Consider the following 19,048-nt stretch of genomic DNA (forward strand, 5'->3'; position numbering starts at 1 on the left):
ATAACAGGATGTCAAGTAACAATTGGTACAATGTGTTCATATTATAAGCGAACCATAAAAGTGTAAATTACCGAGACATTGACAATCTTTGATGTCAAAAACTTCAGGATGGGCCATCTTAAAATGAAAATGTTTTGAAAAAAGCTACAAAGTTTTGAAAATTAAATTAACATATGTAAAATAGTAAATGCAAAGTAATATTTATAATTACATCACTGAGGTGTGCGCTATATTAAATGTATACACACAATGAGTATATGTAAAATTTTCAAAAAAATTTTCAAAAATTTCGCGACCACGTTTTAGATATGCTTAGAGAAAAATAAATACAGTTGCTTCACTCCTAGGATAGGGGGAAATTATTGTATGGGACAATATAGATTTTTCACTAATAAAATATCATTTACTACTGGTGATGATTTAATGTATGTATAAGATGTTGCTTTGTCCTGTTGAAACCATATTCTGTTTCAAGAATATGTAAAAAGGTTACATAAAGTTGAATTGCACACATTTCTGGCTCACCCTGTATTTAATTCTGTGGACTTGCGCGGATGGAACAATTGAAATGTATTCAGCGAAGCATCCAAAGTCCATTTCCATATTATCCAACTTGTCTTCGATATGTGTGAACATGTTTTTATATTTGTCAATTAACATTAAGTACATATGACTAAAGTAAATAATATAATATGCAGTTTTATTTATTGTACCTCAAGAAAGAAGATTGTTTAATAGTTTTAAGTGATATCATTTAGTTTATATGTACATTTGGAACCTTCGGAGCCTGCTGATGAAAGCTATTATTGAGGATCTCCATTTGGTTCCAGTTTTCAAATTGTGATCTGGCATTCTCATGAGTGAATATCTGTGATATTACGATAAGATTTTTAGAACGTTTAGTTAGAAAATATATTCTTACATCAGAGTTCAATATGAAGTCGTTAAATGCAAATTAAAATGTTTTATAAATATAGGGTGATTTGTTATAGGTGTAAAAGTTTTATAGGTGGTGAATGCAAATCTCATTTGTCTGAAAGGAGGATTAAAACTTTTGCATCAGTTTATAATCACCCTGTATAAAGTGATCACTCTGATACATGTAACATTAATTTATATTTATTATTGTAATGCAACAAGCCAATGACTTCAACAGTACAAAGTCTGCAGAGACAGACAGTAACAATAATTAATTTTTATATATATTAATCCGAGTACATACATGTGTGTTCATACATTGAGTGTGAAAGAGCTATAAATTCACAACTTTGAAACTTCCGCATCTATAACTAATCATCCTGTATATCTGTGATATTGTGGTATTAAAACTAGTTGTATAACATTTGGTAAGAAAATATATTCTTATATCATATTTGAAAATGGAATTCGACAAACGAGAAGATAAATGTTTATAATTAATATTTTAAATGGAAAGATCGTGTTGGTTTAGCATGGAATGTGCTTTTAATAATAAATCTCTATCTGTTAATAAATGATTGAATGTTTAAACTCTTACCTGTTTATATGCGTTAGGTAGGTAGAGGGATTGCATAAAAAGAACTGAAATTTGTGAAATAAGTAGGAATTGCTGAAATGTATTATCATTATCCTTTATAGAATAATAATAAAACTTTTTTGTGGTGATTTGATTCGCCATCACTTGATACTACCTCGCACTCTAAGGTTCTATGTTCTTCAGGATTTATTCGGTGATCAATTTTTATGGCGACTGGTGTTTCACCAGACTCTTGTCCTCCGTAGATATACCAGATCTTTACTTTAATCATACATGATTAAAATTTACAGATCCTGTATAAAAACGTGTTTGAATGTATATTTTATAATGTTTATGTATTTAAAGTTTATTATATAGGTACTAATAATAGATGCAAGATCTATTTTGATTCCTGGTTTAAGAAAGGCAGGTATGTTGTTACTTATGTTTTTATATATTTTATCGAAAATGTAATTTTTTATATAGCCAAAAGAATATTACACAATGTTATAAGATCTCTGTTAATATAAAAGTATATATATAAATATAAATTCTAGAAAAAAAAACAAGCAATGGTAGCTCAGTGGAAAAAGACAGATTCGCTATCGTAGGTAGCAGGTTCGATTCCTAGAATATAATATAATCTAAATATATATATATATATTTGTGGGAATGGCTCAATGCAAAGGTTCTAATTAGTACAACCGTCGTCTGCCAAAATTTGCCAAACGTCAAGAGTTTTTTTTTTCAATATTGCTGAAGGTAATGAATCCCACGAATTTTTTAATAATTGACGGTTACGTCTGTTTATCTGTGTGATAGATTAAAAAACCATACATCTAATCGCCGTAAAATTTTAGTAAATTATTAGGTATATCATGGGGATGATTTTTTTATGAATTAATTTTTGTGGTGTCAAAATTGTTTTTGTTCAGATTTTTAATATATCTAATTTTATGTAAATCACACTAACTGCATTAGTTATTTGGGGTTGCCACATACAAAAAATATCCAGAGGATTGGAAGCCGTCAGAGATCGTGTCCGTTCTGTACCATAACTCCACACTGCAATCGCCAACCATAGATATCTCTGGGGGAAGCCTGTGCCTTGCAGTGGGTGTTTATGGAGTGATACGAACTAACATAGATAAATTGGGATTTTTCTACGAAATGTAATAAACGTGGAAATGTTTGAACAAACAAAAATTACCGACAGCCTAGCAGATTATGCAAGTTGACCAACAGATCAACAAGGCAACAGATGACCACAGATGTCTTTTTGGTTCTGGAGTTGAAACCACGACCAAAGTACAACCACGAGGTGAACAGATTTTTATTTTGTTTATGTAGTTGAAGTTGGACGCAAGCCTCTTCTAACCGATCCTATTGAAAGTATTCGGGCGGCCTATGGCGAAATGTGAACGTCCTGTTGCTGAAATGGTAAACAAAAATACTAATATTATTTTTTTCATTATTCTTACGTCTAACCTTTTTGGATTATGTTACGAATACCTATGATCCCTGTACGAAAATAATATTTCACATGTGGTTTTGAAAGAAAAAGATCAATTTATTTTTTTATAACCTATTGTTAGTTTCTTTTAATTGGTTTATAATTATACACTATATTCACAGTATAAATAATTTCTTTAAAAAATCGAACACAAATATTTTAGTAAAACAAGGAAAATAAGCTTGCAACACCAAGTTTCGCTTAATTAAATTCATCCTTTTTGGGATTAGGTATACGTTTCTATAATCATCTCTGAAGCAAAAAAACCCGCGAAAAATTTTATAGGTTAGGTTAAGAAAAGATCAATAAAGCATATTAAAATGCTTGGTATTAATATCGTGCTGATATTAAAGTGACGTTTAGAAGTTTTTTAAAATGAAAAATATTGTAAAATTTGCATTAAAAGATTTAATATCCAATTTATTATCAGGTTATTCAAAGAAACAACGTTCCGAACCTGGAAGTAGTATACGGAAAAATTTGAGACCACATTCTATGTGTAAATATATATTTAAATGTACGTTATATCAACGTGTAGACTTCTCGAATGTTCTTAGCAAAGGCTATTCGATTAATATTTGTTTCATAAAGTGTTTCACAAAAATAAAAATACGTCCAACGTTGTTGCTTTATACGCTTAATATATTTTGTAAATATATTTTAAAAATATAACAAAAAATGTATAGTAAATAATAAAACATGCAAAAGGTGCAACGAGACCATAATTTTTTCATTAAAAATTTTTTTTTTTTTTTCAACGTTTACTCTCGGCTGCATTTACAAGTTTACGGTCGCTTAGCGAATGGAGAGCCGTTGCTCGGAATTTCTATATAAGATCGAGTCAGTAATGGGCGGAATAGCCACCTGGGACCTTAAGATTCTTACACGGTGGAGGTCTGAAGATGGAGAGGACCAGTTATATTAAAAATCTATGGAGAGTGATCTGTCCAGCTAGACAAGCCATATGGCTGAAATGATGATTAAAGTGGTGATTCCACCAGCTTATAAAGTAGCAAAAATTCTTCACTTTAAATACTTACTGTGGGCCAGCTCGCCCACGGGACATTTAGCGCACACGCATCGATACATGTCAAGGTCGCTAGCTGCCCAAAAATACAAATGCTACTGTTGCAAGATGAATTCTTTGAGGTAAAATTATATCACGTTGTCTTTGATGTTGCTTTTACGTAATCAGTCGGAGCGTGAACAACAAAAGCAGCATCAATACTGAATGCAATCCCATAAAGAGATGACGTGGTAATATAAAATACTTGCTTCGATGTTCGTTTCTTCACTGACGCGGCACCCTCACTCCGTTCTCTTGTCGGAATGTAGTAGCGCGTTGTAAATGCAACTAACATGTTTTTTTTTACATTACTTTCCTTCTTAGTAAAAATAGAAACTTGACTTAAAAGGAACAGTATTTTAATATTTTTTTGGCTGAATTTTCTCCTTTTAAATTTCCTTCAAAATACACTACTACGTTTTATTGACTAACACGCGTCAGTAGCAATGACGGCATTGCTTTAAAAATTCACCTTAAGTGTAGTAGAGATTAATGATTTCAAACATCCTAATATGGATAGGAAAGAGAGAGAGAATTTGTTGTGAAGGAGTCTACTGTGACAGAGATAATTGAGTAGAAGATTGTCAGGGGATTACTATGGTTTTAGTAGCTCGGTAGACAATACTCTACAACAAACAATACATATACTGAGAAATGGTTAATATTTCTGTTTGTATCTTGTGGTAAGTATAAGATGTATGCAAATTACGGGTAATATACCAGGAGTACTTGTGTAACGATTCTGAATTGCGTTGAATGTATGAAGAAATTATTTTTTTTAAATTATTTCACACCGGATAATATGTTTAAGATGACAAATGTTTACAGATAATATACACATTCTCAGCTTATGGTTTGACATATGTGGCATAGGTGCCTTTGATACTTTAACCTTTTGACTTTGGACTAAAGAGGTTCTATATGCTGGTTAAAATGAAATAACAGTATTTCATTTTAATCAGCATATAGAACCTCATAACATACCATAACAGTATGTCAAATAAACCGCATGGTCGTTTCACACGGAATACTTTTAGTGTGTATCCGTTTCGTAAAAATTAAATGGTTTATACCAGTGGCCTAGCTATGGTATTTGGGGCCTGGGGCAGATTGGGGGCTTGGTGCCTCCCCCCCCCCCCCTTTAAAGAGTTTAAATAATTTCAAAATTCAGAACAGAATGTAGTTAATATATATTTTTTGGTTCAAAATAATAATAAATATATATAAAATAACATTAAATCCTAATAAAATTTGGGATTAAATTTAAAAACGAACATTCCTCGCTTTTTGGCCTGCAAAGTCATTAATCACATTTTCAAAATCAATAGTGTCGACTAGTTCATGTTCTATTGACATTATTGCAAGATTATTTGATCTATTTATCATTAAATAATCTTGCAATAATGTAATAATTTATTATTTTGTCATTTAGGGCCCTTTTAAAAAAACACTTTGTGTTTTGCGAATGAAAGACTTAAACACAGTGTATATTATAATTTGTAACCGTTTACTTTTTTTAATGTTCATATTATTTAACAACTTTTTTAGAAAAAAAATAGTAAAATTCGATATTCTTTTTATGTTATTTACTTTAAATTATGTTTTTATTTTTCTTTTAACATTTCATTATTCATCATTCAAAAAAACAAAAATATTATTTTGAACTTTGGTGCCCCCCTGTCTGTGGTGCCTGGTGCGGCCGCCCCGCTCGCCACCCTCTAGCTACGCCATTGGTTTATACACATGGGTGAATAACATGAGATATAAAATTTGGTTTATTGAATTTTTTCCATATTCGATTAAATTTTAACGATCCGTTCAGTTTACGATTATGCGCTGGTTCGTGTTGCAGCTGTGCGTTTGTTTCGTGAGCGGTATGCTGTGGCGAAAAGGCGTGGTGCATTACGCAATTAATAAAAAGGATTATGGTAAAAATCGATTTTATTTTTGGCAACCATTGCTTTATTATCTATAATAATATCGTAATTATAGTCAAATGTTTAAGACTCGTAACTTAAAATCGACAAAAGTATAAAATAAACTGTCACCATTGTGACGTTTCTTTTTAATGTAATACATGTATGTTAAAGAGATAATCGATTATCTTAAGGAATAATCTTTTAGGGGTAGAGAAGTTCTTTGGTAGAAAAAAGTTATTGTGGTTGGCCATGATTACCTAGGATAGTAGACTTCATTCCTCTACAAAAGCTATTCTCGTCGAGACTATTTCGCCATTCAATAACCAAATGCTCTCGTAGGTAATGCGGCCGGAGATATATATCACGAGGTTCCAACCTCGATTATTATAGATATAAGCGTTACTGGAGTTTCCTCCGCTACTTCTCCCAAATTTAACGGTTCCTGAAATATTAATGTTAGTCAAGCAATAGCAACCTGACTAGACGAGGTTTGGCCCTCTTGGGTGTCTTCGTATGAGAATGTTAAACTGGTATTATCGAAGACTTATACCCCAAGCTCAGATTCCATTGCAGTGATCCTTGAGCCAATCACTCCGTGAAGTGTTCTCCGAAGCGATTTAAGAAATCGGGAGTCTCTTAATCCAGTGAAATAGTAGCACATAGTGGTCTGAGCATAGATGCCCCTGTTAGCGTTCAAGTTTTATTATTCTAAGAGTCTTAGGGCCTTAGTGACCCGCTGCGTTGTTTCCAACGTAACATCGACCCCCACAGTGACCTCAAACTCGAAACCGTCCGAGAGTTCTTCCAGTCATGCTCAAAGGCATACTTAGCGAAGGCCTCTTCCCACCCCAACCCCCTCATAGCGAACTCCTCTTGCTACTTCTCCGGCACCTCCTTCAGAAACCTCGTAAGACGTCCTGAACACGTCCTTACTGATCCTATCACAGGGTTCCCACAACCCACACCAGACACCGCAAGCTTTAGACACTCACTACACTTCAAGCGATAACTCACCAACAACAGCAACCACTCCACTGGCGACCGCTCATCGCACGGAAACACGCGTGCGATGCTCAAAAATCATTCACCACACTTCTCACCGTACGTTCGCAAACGGCGTCGGGAGGCCGCCGCGAACAGCGTGGGCGATCCGACGTAGGATCAGTATCCTTAGATTGCCGAGTGGTCCACGCTGCCCTCCACACTTAACTCCTCATACAGCACACTGGGTGACCCCCGCTGCTACTATCTCGTGGCCACTTCCTTGCTGTGACTTCCTCGTCCTCCCGCCGATTGCTGATGCAGGTTCGGAAACCCGAATCCTTTAATTTTATATAGTTCACGGACCCCTCCGTTCCGTGAACTCGTTTCCGATGAAGCTGTAAAAGCCGCAAGGCTAACAGCAAAAACTTCTCATGAGACTATAGAAATAAAATTCAGAATAGTTCACGAACCCTTCCGCTCCGTGAACTCGATACCGATGAAGCTGTATAAGCCATAGGACTAACAGCACAAACATTTAGAAACTGTACAGTACAATAAAATTCAGTCTGTTCTTCACACTAGAATTTTACTTCGATGTCTGATCTTATATACATAATACAAAAAAAAACCTGTGTTTTTGCACTCGAGTTTTATTTTTAGTTCCAAGAGACAGTCTCCTAAACTAGGTTAATCTTCCAGATCTACACTCGCAAGATGAGATCATATCTACGCTGTCGCAGCTTCAGAACGAAATATGTCTTAAGTTCTTCTACACGCCTCTGAACTACACAGCAAGCGGTGAAGACAAGATTCTGTTTATCAATAACCCGGATAAGAGGAAAACGTGCCCACCGAGCATTTACAATTTTACTAGTAACGTTGTGGTAAGTATTTTTGGAAATGCAGTGAAAATAATTTAGACAAAAATCGGTTCTTTTAAAGTAACAAGAATCGATTACTGGTGTCAAAATGGAGGGTGGGTTTTATTCGTAAAAATGAAACTATTAGAGCTGCCACAGATGTATTATTGAAGTAAATGAAATACAAAATATTATTGTTGGCATGTCTTAAATTAAAAGAAGAAATTTTTACTATAATGATAGGATAATATAAGGGCTGTCACAAATGCATTTTAGAAAAATGACAGCAAACTGTCAGAGCTGTCAAAAGTAGATTTTTTTCTTAAATGACATTAAACTTTTAGAACCGCCACAGGTGGAATCTTTTCCCACAACAGGGAATTTATCTGCCGTGACTGTTGTTTTTTTCAGTCTACATAAGGAGTATTTAAAAACCTTTTTTTTCCTTTTTTTATATAAAACAAAAAATTTATATAATCATCCAATATTTTATGTTATTGAATAAAATAAAATTACGCAATTATTAAATGCACTCGGATCTTTTCTAATCTTTTCTAGTAGAGATCTAGCGGGGAAGTTAGATCTAGACATCATCATCATTTCACCGTAGAACTTCAATGTTTCGTTGGCTGTGTAACACGAGGCACTGTCTCGTTGAAACCTTATGTCCATACAATTAAAAAAAGGTTATAAAGAAAAATTGCACATATATTATTTGCATATGACTACTACTAAAAGCTGCTACTAATGCGTATTAGTCGCATTTGCAAAAGGCTACAGTAGCGCCGCCAAAGCGCTACTGTAGCGCGACAGGAAACGAACATAGGTTTCTGATTCGTTGGCATCGCGACTGTATCGTGGGTGAAAGTGCATAACCTGTTATTACTGCGGATTGTAGCAAAGCAGACAGTGAGGATACTGCATCGCTAAAAGAGTCACCATGAAATAGAGTTTCTAAATCAACTCTGCGACCGATTTGGAACAAAATTAAAAGAAGTGAATGGCCGAACAAAGCTATGATTTTTTACATTAATATGTCAATTATACTTCAATTTGATAGAACTTTTCATATACCGCACAAGAAATGGTTAAAGTGTTATAAGACATATTATAAAATCTCAAAATATATAATCAAATTGCCTTGCAGGAAATGCCGATAGGCTATAAATGCGTTAATCGAAAGCACATCGTAAGGATAATTGTGGATATGCTCCGTGCTAGTATCCTGCAGACAGGTAGGTACGATTTCCTATTAGCGTAACGATATAAATCCTACCAGATAATCCTACTGTAAAATTCTTCATAGGGCCGGTAGGTGTTGAAGATAATGACAACACTAAATCCAAAGTAGAAATGTATATATCTGGCACCTTCGGAATATTATTCATTCCGGTCACTACAATTTTTTTTGGACGGTAAAACATTTACCACAAATGAACACATCAAAAATCACCTGGATAAGTTGTTTGCCAGCAAAGATCAAAAATTTTATTAGCGTGGAATGATGCTACTACCAGAAAAATGGCAAAAAGTGTTGGATCAGAATGGCCAATATATGATTTAATTAAATTTTTATTTATTATTCGAAGATCGTCTTTCATTTATGTCAAAAAAAAAACGAATTTACTTTCCAAACAATTTCATATATAGTATCGTTACATATAGTGCTGGCAATAATATCATAGGATTTGCTTTCACCGAGAAGTTATCTTCCACGCCAGTTTCCAAAATAATCAAATTTTATATTCAAATACTTGGTAATACATACGGTTTTTTAGTCAAAAAATTAAATATTATCTATAATAATTACAGTATCAGCAATAAATAGCTACGATTTAGTGAAGAAGTTTCACGAACGTGTAAGTATGAAAGCAATTATTCAATATATAATTTGATCTTTAAGTAGAGTAAGATAAGGAGAGACAAGTCTGTTCGATTAGCAGATAGTTACACTAGGAGAACACCGACAGTTTTTATCCAAAAGAATGACATTACCCAGGCAATATCCAAGCCTAGGTCGGGACCTTTAGGCACCATTATGATGGAATGCTAAGCAGGTATTTTCAAAGAGTTATAATCTAAAACGAGATTCCCTTGGGGACCTTTGAGCCTGGGCACTAATACAGCCTGCGCGGAGGCTCCTCTGGGAGCATTCAGGTTTTGCTGCTTTAGATTAATAGATCAAGAGACTTGGTGAACACACGTTCTTCAGGGATTATACCCGTGTAGGTGTATAGTGTAGTGAATAGTGTTGTGCAGGGTCCAAAGCGAGGACTCGGACGTCGGGGAGACACGGACCTCTCCTGATTACATGATTTATACACCTGCGGCAATAAATCAGGGATATTTTGTGTAAAAAAGAAAAAAGAAATTGTTTTTATATTTCTTAACGTACATGTATTTAAATTATCCTATTTGTATATTAAGAAACAAATGAATGAACAAAAGATTTTCGAAATTTTAAAATTAGAATACATTCATGATTAGACATTTGGCTGATGTGATATTAACTTAAAATATTGTATAGCATCTGTTATTTATTCCTGTATATAAATATTCTTCTGTATATGTATGTGTGTATAGTAATGTATCTGTATGTATGTACACCCTAAACTGCCGTCTCATGAAGGAAATCACGGTGGCAGTTGTGTAATTCGCATTGTTTGCCGCATGCGCATTTATCAGCGGGCTGGCGGGCGGTGCACTTTGTTGCACGACTGCCACTGCATGTGCGGAAGTGGCTAAATATTGGCTCTTTTCTTACTTAGGATGGACTTCGGAAAAATAACACCTGATTCCATTAAATAAAAATAAGTATAATAAATGTTGTAGTAAGTATGTATATATAGTAATGTATGTATTTGTATGTATGTATATCCTAAACTGCCTTCTTCATGTCTCTCTTCTCCATCCAAAGGTTGTTTGGTAGAGATTGCCTCAAGTAAGACCGCCTCTTGTACCTCTATATAAATAGTTTCTTTTTTTTAGTTATTGTCTATGGTGTACAAAAAAATATAAATAAATAAATAATATGAAATGCTTTTCTATCATCAAGGACGAAGACCTATCAAACTCGCTAATAGCCCCACCAGACCGGAATTACATCAACGCCCACTACCACGAGGAGTGTGGTGCCTTGGCGCAGAGGTCCGTTGCTTCTAGAAGACAAGGATCACAAAGCTCACCACTGCAGCTTTCCGAAGACAACCTAAAGTACTACGAAGAAAAACTGTGGCCTTTAGGAATCGTTATGTTCAGTGTTGATGAGAAATTGCGTATGTTTTGACTTATATCTGAATTTATTTTTAGATTTTAAGTTTATATATTGTTAGCACGAGTAACATCTGTTATTAACCTCCGAACCCCTCAAACAATAAACACTGAACCCTAGGATCAAGTAAGCACCAAAAAAACTAGTTCTTTCTATATAAAACTCGATAGTTTAAGTAAAATGAACTGTATAGGAAATTCATCCTTGTGCTAAATAAATAAGTGCCGTATTCCTTTGAACACGCGTGACTTTAAAGCTATTTATAAGTTTTTGTGTTCGGTTCTCGGAAATTTTAACCGGGTACTATCTCGAACTTACTAGAACCTTAACCGTAGTATAAATAAGTGTAATCCCCAAAGACAATTCGACAATTCAGTGTTGTTTTTCGAGTTATAAGATTAAGATATACAATCAGCGATACAAAGTCACTATTTGGCAAGTTATTTGGACAGTAATTTCTTGAGCGATTCGGAAGCGTAGTTTGGACTGAGCGAAAGTATACTTTATGTTAAAGTAGGGTACTATCTGATTTGTGAATAAAGGACTCCTTGAACCAGTGGTGTTCCATTTCGAGTTGGAACCAACGGTACGTAACAATATATGAAGCTTATATATAAGTAAAAGGAATATATAATAAGACCAGTGATTGTGACGGTCTTTGTGGGAGGTTTATCCTTTGTCGAAAGCCTTGTGGACCTTGGGAGAGTATTTTATACTGTTACTTATATTCCGGCATTTACTTTATATTTGTACTTGCTTCCAGGCACGACCTCCGATTACAAGGTGCTAAAGTTTGCCATGACAACCATAGAATTGTCCAGCTGTGTGGTATTCCAGGAGATCAGAAAGGTTGATGGGATCCTGTCTCCCAAGAACTACCTCTGGTTCACAAACGACGGAGAGGAAACACCGCATTTAGGATTTGCTTCTGGGAAGCAAGTATGCTTTTTTATATGAACTCATAGCTCATTTTTCAATAAAACTTTTACAACTATTACCGATCATTCTGTATTAAGTGATTACTTTGAAATTTGTTACATTAATAACTTTTCCCTTTAGAATATACATATATATACATGACGGCTACAATCTAGTCTTTCTTCTAAGAGATTCCAGACGATCTTACAAGCACGACCTTGCCGACGCCATACTGACCACCTTAAAATCAACAGGACACACGGATACGAGTGAGAGGCACTATATCTATGGCTCCACTTCACTCGGATCCGAGTGATGAGCACGCAAAGTATAAGCAAGGGCGGCTCTAGCTCGTGTAGCGCCCGTGTGCATTGCAACCCTGGCGCCCCCTAGCCCTGACCCCCCCCTAGCCCTGACCCACCCCCCCGGCTATAACTATTAACTTTGCCGTCGTAACAAGAAAGTTTTTTCATAATCCAACAAACTATTTTATAAGCAAGTATAGCTTACAGCATGGTTGCACAGACTTATTAAGACTAGGGGCCACTCGGGCAAATCATGAACTGATGGTGGGCCGGCCGCCAGAAGTATAGGTAATTATTTTTCTTTGGTTTTATTCTGGAATAGAATTCAATATTTTTCGAATGTACGGGAGTATTATTTTTGCTGTCGGCGGGCCACCAGTATTCGACCAGCGGGCCGCGGTCTGTGCATCCATGGCTTACAGTATGGTATTAGTTACGGCCTTTCTTCTTATGACGGCAGAATAACACTCATTGCTACGCGCTGTCTGGCCGCTTCTAAACTTTAAATATGTGAAATAAGGTTTATTTTGAGTTGAAATAAAATTTTGGAAAAAGAAGCCACCCATAGGACACTCGCGTTTGATAACTGCCGCCACCGCGCTGGCTGGCCGCTTCTGTCATATCATTGTTGTACCATGATGGTCCAAGACGATGCTCTTAGATGTCTTAGGGAGCGCCGCGCCCGTGTGCATTGCACATCCTGCACTATACGATAAGACTAGAAGCCAAGTCTTTACTTCTAGCATGTGCAGTGGAAGCCCAGTGGTAAATGACTGAAACTTGCGATCGTAGATCGTGATTTCGATTTTCTAGATACAATTTTATATAATTCACACTTTGTGCATTAATTATATAGGATTGCCACTGCTCACAAATAAGCTTTTTTTTTGGCCTCCGCTATTGGGGGCCTCTCGTACCCCTATCTAGTGTGGGACAGGGACTTTTGTTATAATTTATTTAGTTTTTCACATATTATTTTAAGTTCTTTCGTTCAGTTTTCTTACATATTTCTCCTTTCATTTTCTTTCGCTCTGTGATCTTTCATTCTTCCCTCGTTACATATTACATTTTATCTTTATTTCTATTTGTTTACATTATTATCACATTTTGTATATTACATTTTATCACATTTATTTCATATTATCTATTTACATTTCTAAATTTTCCTTAACTTTTATATTTGTCTATTACTTTTATAATGATTTTTTTGCAATATGCGAGGAAGTCTTTTTTGGTGTCTTTTCCGCTTATCAGGTAGGCTATTGACTCCTCCCCGATTTACACTCCCTGACAAACAAGCTTACAGAGGCATGGGCAGCAGCGAAAGCGTACCATAATACCACGTTGCGATCGACAACCAGGAAGCCAAACGTGGTGATTATGGTATACCACTTAGATATCTTTGTAAAAGGCCTATCATGGAAGAACGATTCATGATGTTATATCAGGTTACAGATTTTTTATGGCCCCTACTATTGGAGGTCTTTCGCACCCCTAATTTGTAGGGTTCAGGGTCTTTGTTTACAAATAAGTTTTTTAAATTTTTTATCTTTATTCTTCACACACTTTGCGATTGCTTAAGTAGCTGTCAGCAAGGCGCCGCAGATTCGCGGTGCAGCGAGTCTCTGCCAGTCTGCACCGTATAGCAGGCCACCAGGCGTTATCGAAGGCTCCCTCTGTGTCCAATGATACCAGCACAGATGCTGGACCAGGATATACAGGAAGTCTTCGGTACAACTTTGCGGTATAAAGCCGTATTGGTGGCGACTGCGACAAGTTACAGATTAAAAAAAATAAAACACAAAAGAAAATTTATAAACATTCTTAACACGTTCACTGCGGGCCCAATTTTGAAGAACTTTCAGCTGGTGCGGCTGAGGTCGAATCAGCCTCAAGCTGAACTTCCCAGTAGTGCGGTTGAGGCCTTTTCTGCCTAATGTTCATCAATATTTTTTTACAATATTGAGTCAATGCTTCGCAGACATAAAGAAAGCTATATTTGTCTTTGTCATACCTCATACGGTTGAGTGTAAACAGCCGCCGCACTAGAGAGAAAACACGAGTTTTACGCGCCGCACCAGTGCAAAGTCTACCATGAGGCTGAATCGACCTCAGGCCGCAGTGAACGTGTTAATGTATCTGTATAAATATCCGAAGAATATGATACATAGTTTATTTCAGATCATAAATCTGGAGTCCATGGTCCGTGGAGCACCTGGTCACAGTGCACACGTTTTGGTGAACCTGATGAGGATATTGGGCGTGCCCATGATGTCGAACCGTTTCGACCGGGACAATTACGTATCGATAAACTGGAGAAACATACAGAAAGGTAAGTAATATATATGTTATTAGTCTTTTAACGCTTCGATTGCCGCAACATTTTTGTCAGTGTCGGGGCAATTTTTTTAAAATGATAACTTAAATATTGTTGTTTATTATCCTGTGGTTTATACATCCTGAGCAATCGATTTTGAACCGTATTTATAAGATGATACTATATAATTCAGCCTACTTATATCGTGCAGATCTGACCTGTATGCACCCGGGGAGTTCGAACAGATATGTCCATAGGCAGTTGACAGGTCAAGAGTAAATGACCATAGAAGTTCTCTATTTAAATTTAAATAAAATACTGTTGCTTGAAGTATACCGAACGGGTGGTCCAAGCAGAATGCTTGTTTATGACAGTTATATTATTATTTATACACCTGTAGGAAAAATATCATAGAAACTTTCCACAGTTGCGAGATGCATGTGTTAAAACTATTTTTTTTATATTTATCGACTGCACAAAAACAGGTTTATGTGAATCTCAGAAGTGAACATACAAAGTATTTATATGTTAACTATACCGTAAATATGGCTGTGCAGGTAAGGAGCACCATTTCGAGAAGGCTCCGCCCTCGGCCTTGATACAGCTGCCGTATGACTTCGATAGTGTAACCCACGCACCAGCCCACTTCATGTGTGGGGACTGCGCCCTCGGATCACAGACTGTTCAACCTTTACAGGTATCTAGTATCTTTTTTTTTACTCGTGCGAAAATCTTGTATAGGATACTTTCCCACTGCGGGGGCAACGAAAGGGTTAGGGACTCCTACCAGCTAAAACCCCACGGTCTTCTTGAACGCCTTTTGTTAAAACTACGGGAACGCTTTCGCATACTGCCGCAGTTTCAACGGCGGTAACGTAGTGCCTCAACTCCTTACTTGCGGCAGATCACTCTGAATCCGTCGCCAAGCCCATGTTAAGGGGGTTGAAGAAAGGCACGGTATAACACCCTCAGACGTCCAGGTTTTCGAGTGCAATTGGGGAACTCAGATGTTCTTTCTCTCTCTCTCTCTTTACTCAGCCTCCTTCTGCAACATCACATTTTCGCAGAAGGTTATACCAGGCCTCCATAACTGCTCGTTCTGTTCCATCGCCTTAACGAAGCCTGGTAACAAGAGGTCATTCCCCACAGTGTCGGTGTGTTCTCAGCGCAGTTCCTCCCCTGCTGTACATTCCTCAAGCGTGTGCTGAACTGTATCCTCTTCGCTACCACAATGGTGGAATATCGTTGACGGTTTCCTGCCTATGCGACACAGGTTTTTACCAAAGCATCCGTGTCCTGAAAGTACCTGCAATATCCGAAATTTTAGAGCATCTATTCAAATTATACGCACTTTTATATCGTCAATTATTTTAACATTATAAGAAGTAAGATATCACCGGCTCGGAATACAGTTCTAAACAGTTGTTGTTTTTATATTAAATTTAATATTTTTTAATGTAGGAACATCAAATATATATATATGGTAAGCATTCTAAAAATACAAAAAGATGGCGACTAATGACAAGCGTTAAGGCAAATCGGAGGAAGTATCAGGAATTGCTCTTCTCACTCGCTTTGTTTGCTTGTAGCGTATCGTCAGTTGGAAACTGGGCGTCTGGATGTACTTTCAAGTAGCTATAATAACAATAATACAAATCGATACAGAATTATTTATAAATCAAATTGTAGAGGCAACATTATATCATCGTCAACGGGGCATCGAAATGGGGAATTCCACAGAAATATAATTGTTCATTTACGTAGATATAAATAGGGATGAAGCTTGAATATACACACTTCTACTTTGGACTTCGTGTCGTTATTATCTCCAAGATCTACTAGCATTAGGAAGAATCCAACTAAATTATATAAATAACCGTGATCTTGTTAAGACAGTCGAAAAAAGACGGATGGAGGACGCTTCTTCCCACTAATGGGAAATCAGTTCGAGATATAGTCTTCCTGTATACATTGAACGACCTGATGATGGTGTGAGCTGATTTAATAACTATTTAATGGATTCAGGCGTTATTTTGCATAAGTCCATCGTAAGTAAGAAAAGGACCAATATTTAGCCACTTCCGCACATGCAGTGGTAGTCGTGCAACAAAGTGCACCGTCCGCCAGCCCGCTGATAAATGCTAAATATTGGTCCTTTTGTTACCTGATTTAATAACATCTGGACATTTACATATGATTCCAAAACAAAGTTTGAGATAAGATCATCATGAATTTGTAATTGCTTCAGTTGTTACATTAAAAATGATCTCTGTTGATATACTTTTCCAATAACCCTAGGTCTCTCTCACACTCTTTTAGAAGGATTGTTCTTCTTTTTAAACGATGGACGCCTGCTAGAAGGCATAGGCGTCACCCAAATATTGCTACGACTGGTTCTGCGCTGCCAGCATCCAGCGAAGGATCAAGATTACGCTGTCAGTCCACCCAGCTGGAGCCAGTCGAAAAGCTTTTGGCTCCAAAGGCTGTTGGCTGCAATTCTTCGGCGACTTATTTTTACTGCGGATCTCCTGATTTGAACTATGTTATCCGTCTAATTAGTAAGGGCCTACCCACTACTAGATCCTTTCGACCCCAACGACCATCGGTGAGAAGGATTATCCAGCTACATCGACGACTTTATTTCTACTGGGGATCTTCTGATTATAACAATGTTATCGGTCTAACTAGAGGGAGGCCTACCCATGCCACTTCTCCCGACTTGTAGTCACTACTAGATCCTTTCGATCCCAACGACCATCGGTGAGAAGGATTGTCCAGCTGCATCGGCGACTTTCTTTCTACTGCGGATCTCCTGATTTTAACTATGTTATTGGTCTAACTAGTGGGGGCCTACCCAATTCCACTTCTTCCGTCTCGTGGTCACTGCTAGAACCTTTCGACCCCAACGACCATTGGTGAGAAGGATAGATGCTGTCATTCGAAACAAATCCCAGGATGAGGCGAAGGGTTTGTCTCACATGTTTTGCAAAAATAGCATGTTTCTTTTCTTCCCCCTTTTATTTTTCATTTGGAACACACAGCACAATCTTTGTGCTTCCCCCCAGGTTGTAAATAAATAAAGTGAGGTGTTCTATCGAGACGTTGTTCTGTATCTGCCGCGACCTCAGTTCTGCGACTTGTTTTGGGTGCCCTAAAGTCTCCAATGAGTGACATGAGCAAAGTTTATCTGTACTTCTTATGACTCATTGCTACTTTTCCATTTCTTACACTCCAGTCTTTATAAAAAAAAAAATATGAAAAAAGAAGTAATTAAAAGAAGTATTACACCATGTCGAGTATCACTCGACAGTGGAGCTTGTGGAACAAAATCAGTGTCGAGTGACACTCAACATTGGAGTGGAAAGGGTTAAACCCTGATGATGAAGAAATATCGTTCTTTTAATCGAATATTATACAGTAAATTATATTTTTCAGGATCACCTCTGGCAGAGGACATTATCAATGGGACAGAAGACACAACTTAGTGAATCTGATAATAAAATTCTACAATTAATATACAGAAGTCAATGTAGGGACAGAGGTATGCCTGAAAAATTTTAAAATGATGTGAAATAAAATTGTTAAATTGAAATTGTTCTTATTTTTTGTACATTTGTTATGTTTGGTATTAAAACATTATAACATCGGAGAAATATTAAATTTAATGTTTTTATTAGAAATTTGTCGTTAAAAGTAAAGCAATTTAGGTGATAATATATATCCAATATGGTACAGTTTCAGAGAATTTCAGTATAGTGTTGTGTAATTGCAGTATTTTATTTACAAAAATAACTTCTATTTATATATGCTAATGAGGGCTCTCAGTCTGTCGTCTCTCTCACACACTATAAAAAGCACGCACGTGGGGAACCGGTCCTCAGTTGTAAGCGAACGGCGCATGCGCGGAGCTGCCATAGAATATTATATTTGACAAGATACGTAAATTTCTTGAGATAATCGAGTTGAGGCAATCGGTTAATTTCGGCTTTGTAAAGCGTTATCTATGTCGCACGAAATACAAACAATCTGGTATATATTAAGAGCTGTTACAAGAAGTATCATTTTTTCTTTTGATAATTATTTTTATTCTTTGTATAAAATACACCAATTTTTTCATAAGTGGTGGCTTTAGGTTGGGGTAAAATAAAATAAAAAAATCATGTTCACATCATGTTTACGTATTTAATTATTTAGGAAAACTACAACTGTACATAGTAAACAACATTACAATACCTAATATTATCTCTATGCTGTCCGGCGACACCACAGTGGTGTCGTGCGCAAAAGGTGGCCAACGGCGGTGGCATACTGAATACCAAAAAGAATGGAAATAAACAAATATATAAAACAAACAAATTTTATATTTATTTACGTATGTATATCTTCGAAATTTCATGAAA

At 36.4% G+C, this 19,048-nt stretch overlaps 1 protein-coding gene across 1 annotated transcript; it reads left to right on the forward strand.

Moving 5' to 3' along the window:
• Window positions 1-5,896: 5,896 nt before the first annotated feature.
• On the forward strand, window positions 5,897-18,234 carry LOC137927417 (zinc metalloproteinase nas-4-like). The gene is made up of 9 exons (XM_068771224.1): window positions 5,897-6,002; window positions 7,677-7,861; window positions 8,985-9,072; window positions 9,650-9,696; window positions 10,893-11,112; window positions 11,872-12,047; window positions 14,513-14,663; window positions 15,206-15,345; window positions 18,084-18,234. Exons 1-9 carry the CDS (start codon window positions 5,906-5,908, stop codon window positions 18,207-18,209), a joined length of 1,230 nt encoding a protein of 409 aa, XP_068627325.1. The 5' UTR covers window positions 5,897-5,905; the 3' UTR covers window positions 18,210-18,234.
• Window positions 18,235-19,048: the final 814 nt, after the last annotated feature.

The sequence above is a fragment of the Battus philenor genome, unplaced genomic scaffold, assembly GCF_028537555.1.
Source record: "Battus philenor isolate CCGP_79_NKW_IND1 unplaced genomic scaffold, ilBatPhil1.0.hap1 SCAF_30, whole genome shotgun sequence".
Lineage (NCBI taxonomy): Eukaryota > Metazoa > Arthropoda > Insecta > Lepidoptera > Papilionidae > Battus > Battus philenor.

Bases quoted from the DNA above. Each gene is read 5' to 3' on its own strand.
- LOC137927417 (XM_068771224.1), top strand. From the start codon at position 5,906: ATGCGCTGGTTCGTGTTGCAGCTGTGCGTTTGTTTCGTGAGCGGTATG. The intron at 9,073-9,649 runs GTAGGTACGATT...TAATAATTACAG, and splicing joins TGCTAGTATCCTGCAGACAG to TATCAGCAATAAATAGCTAC. The intron at 11,113-11,871 runs GTATGTTTTGAC...ACTTGCTTCCAG, and splicing joins CAGTGTTGATGAGAAATTGC to GCACGACCTCCGATTACAAG.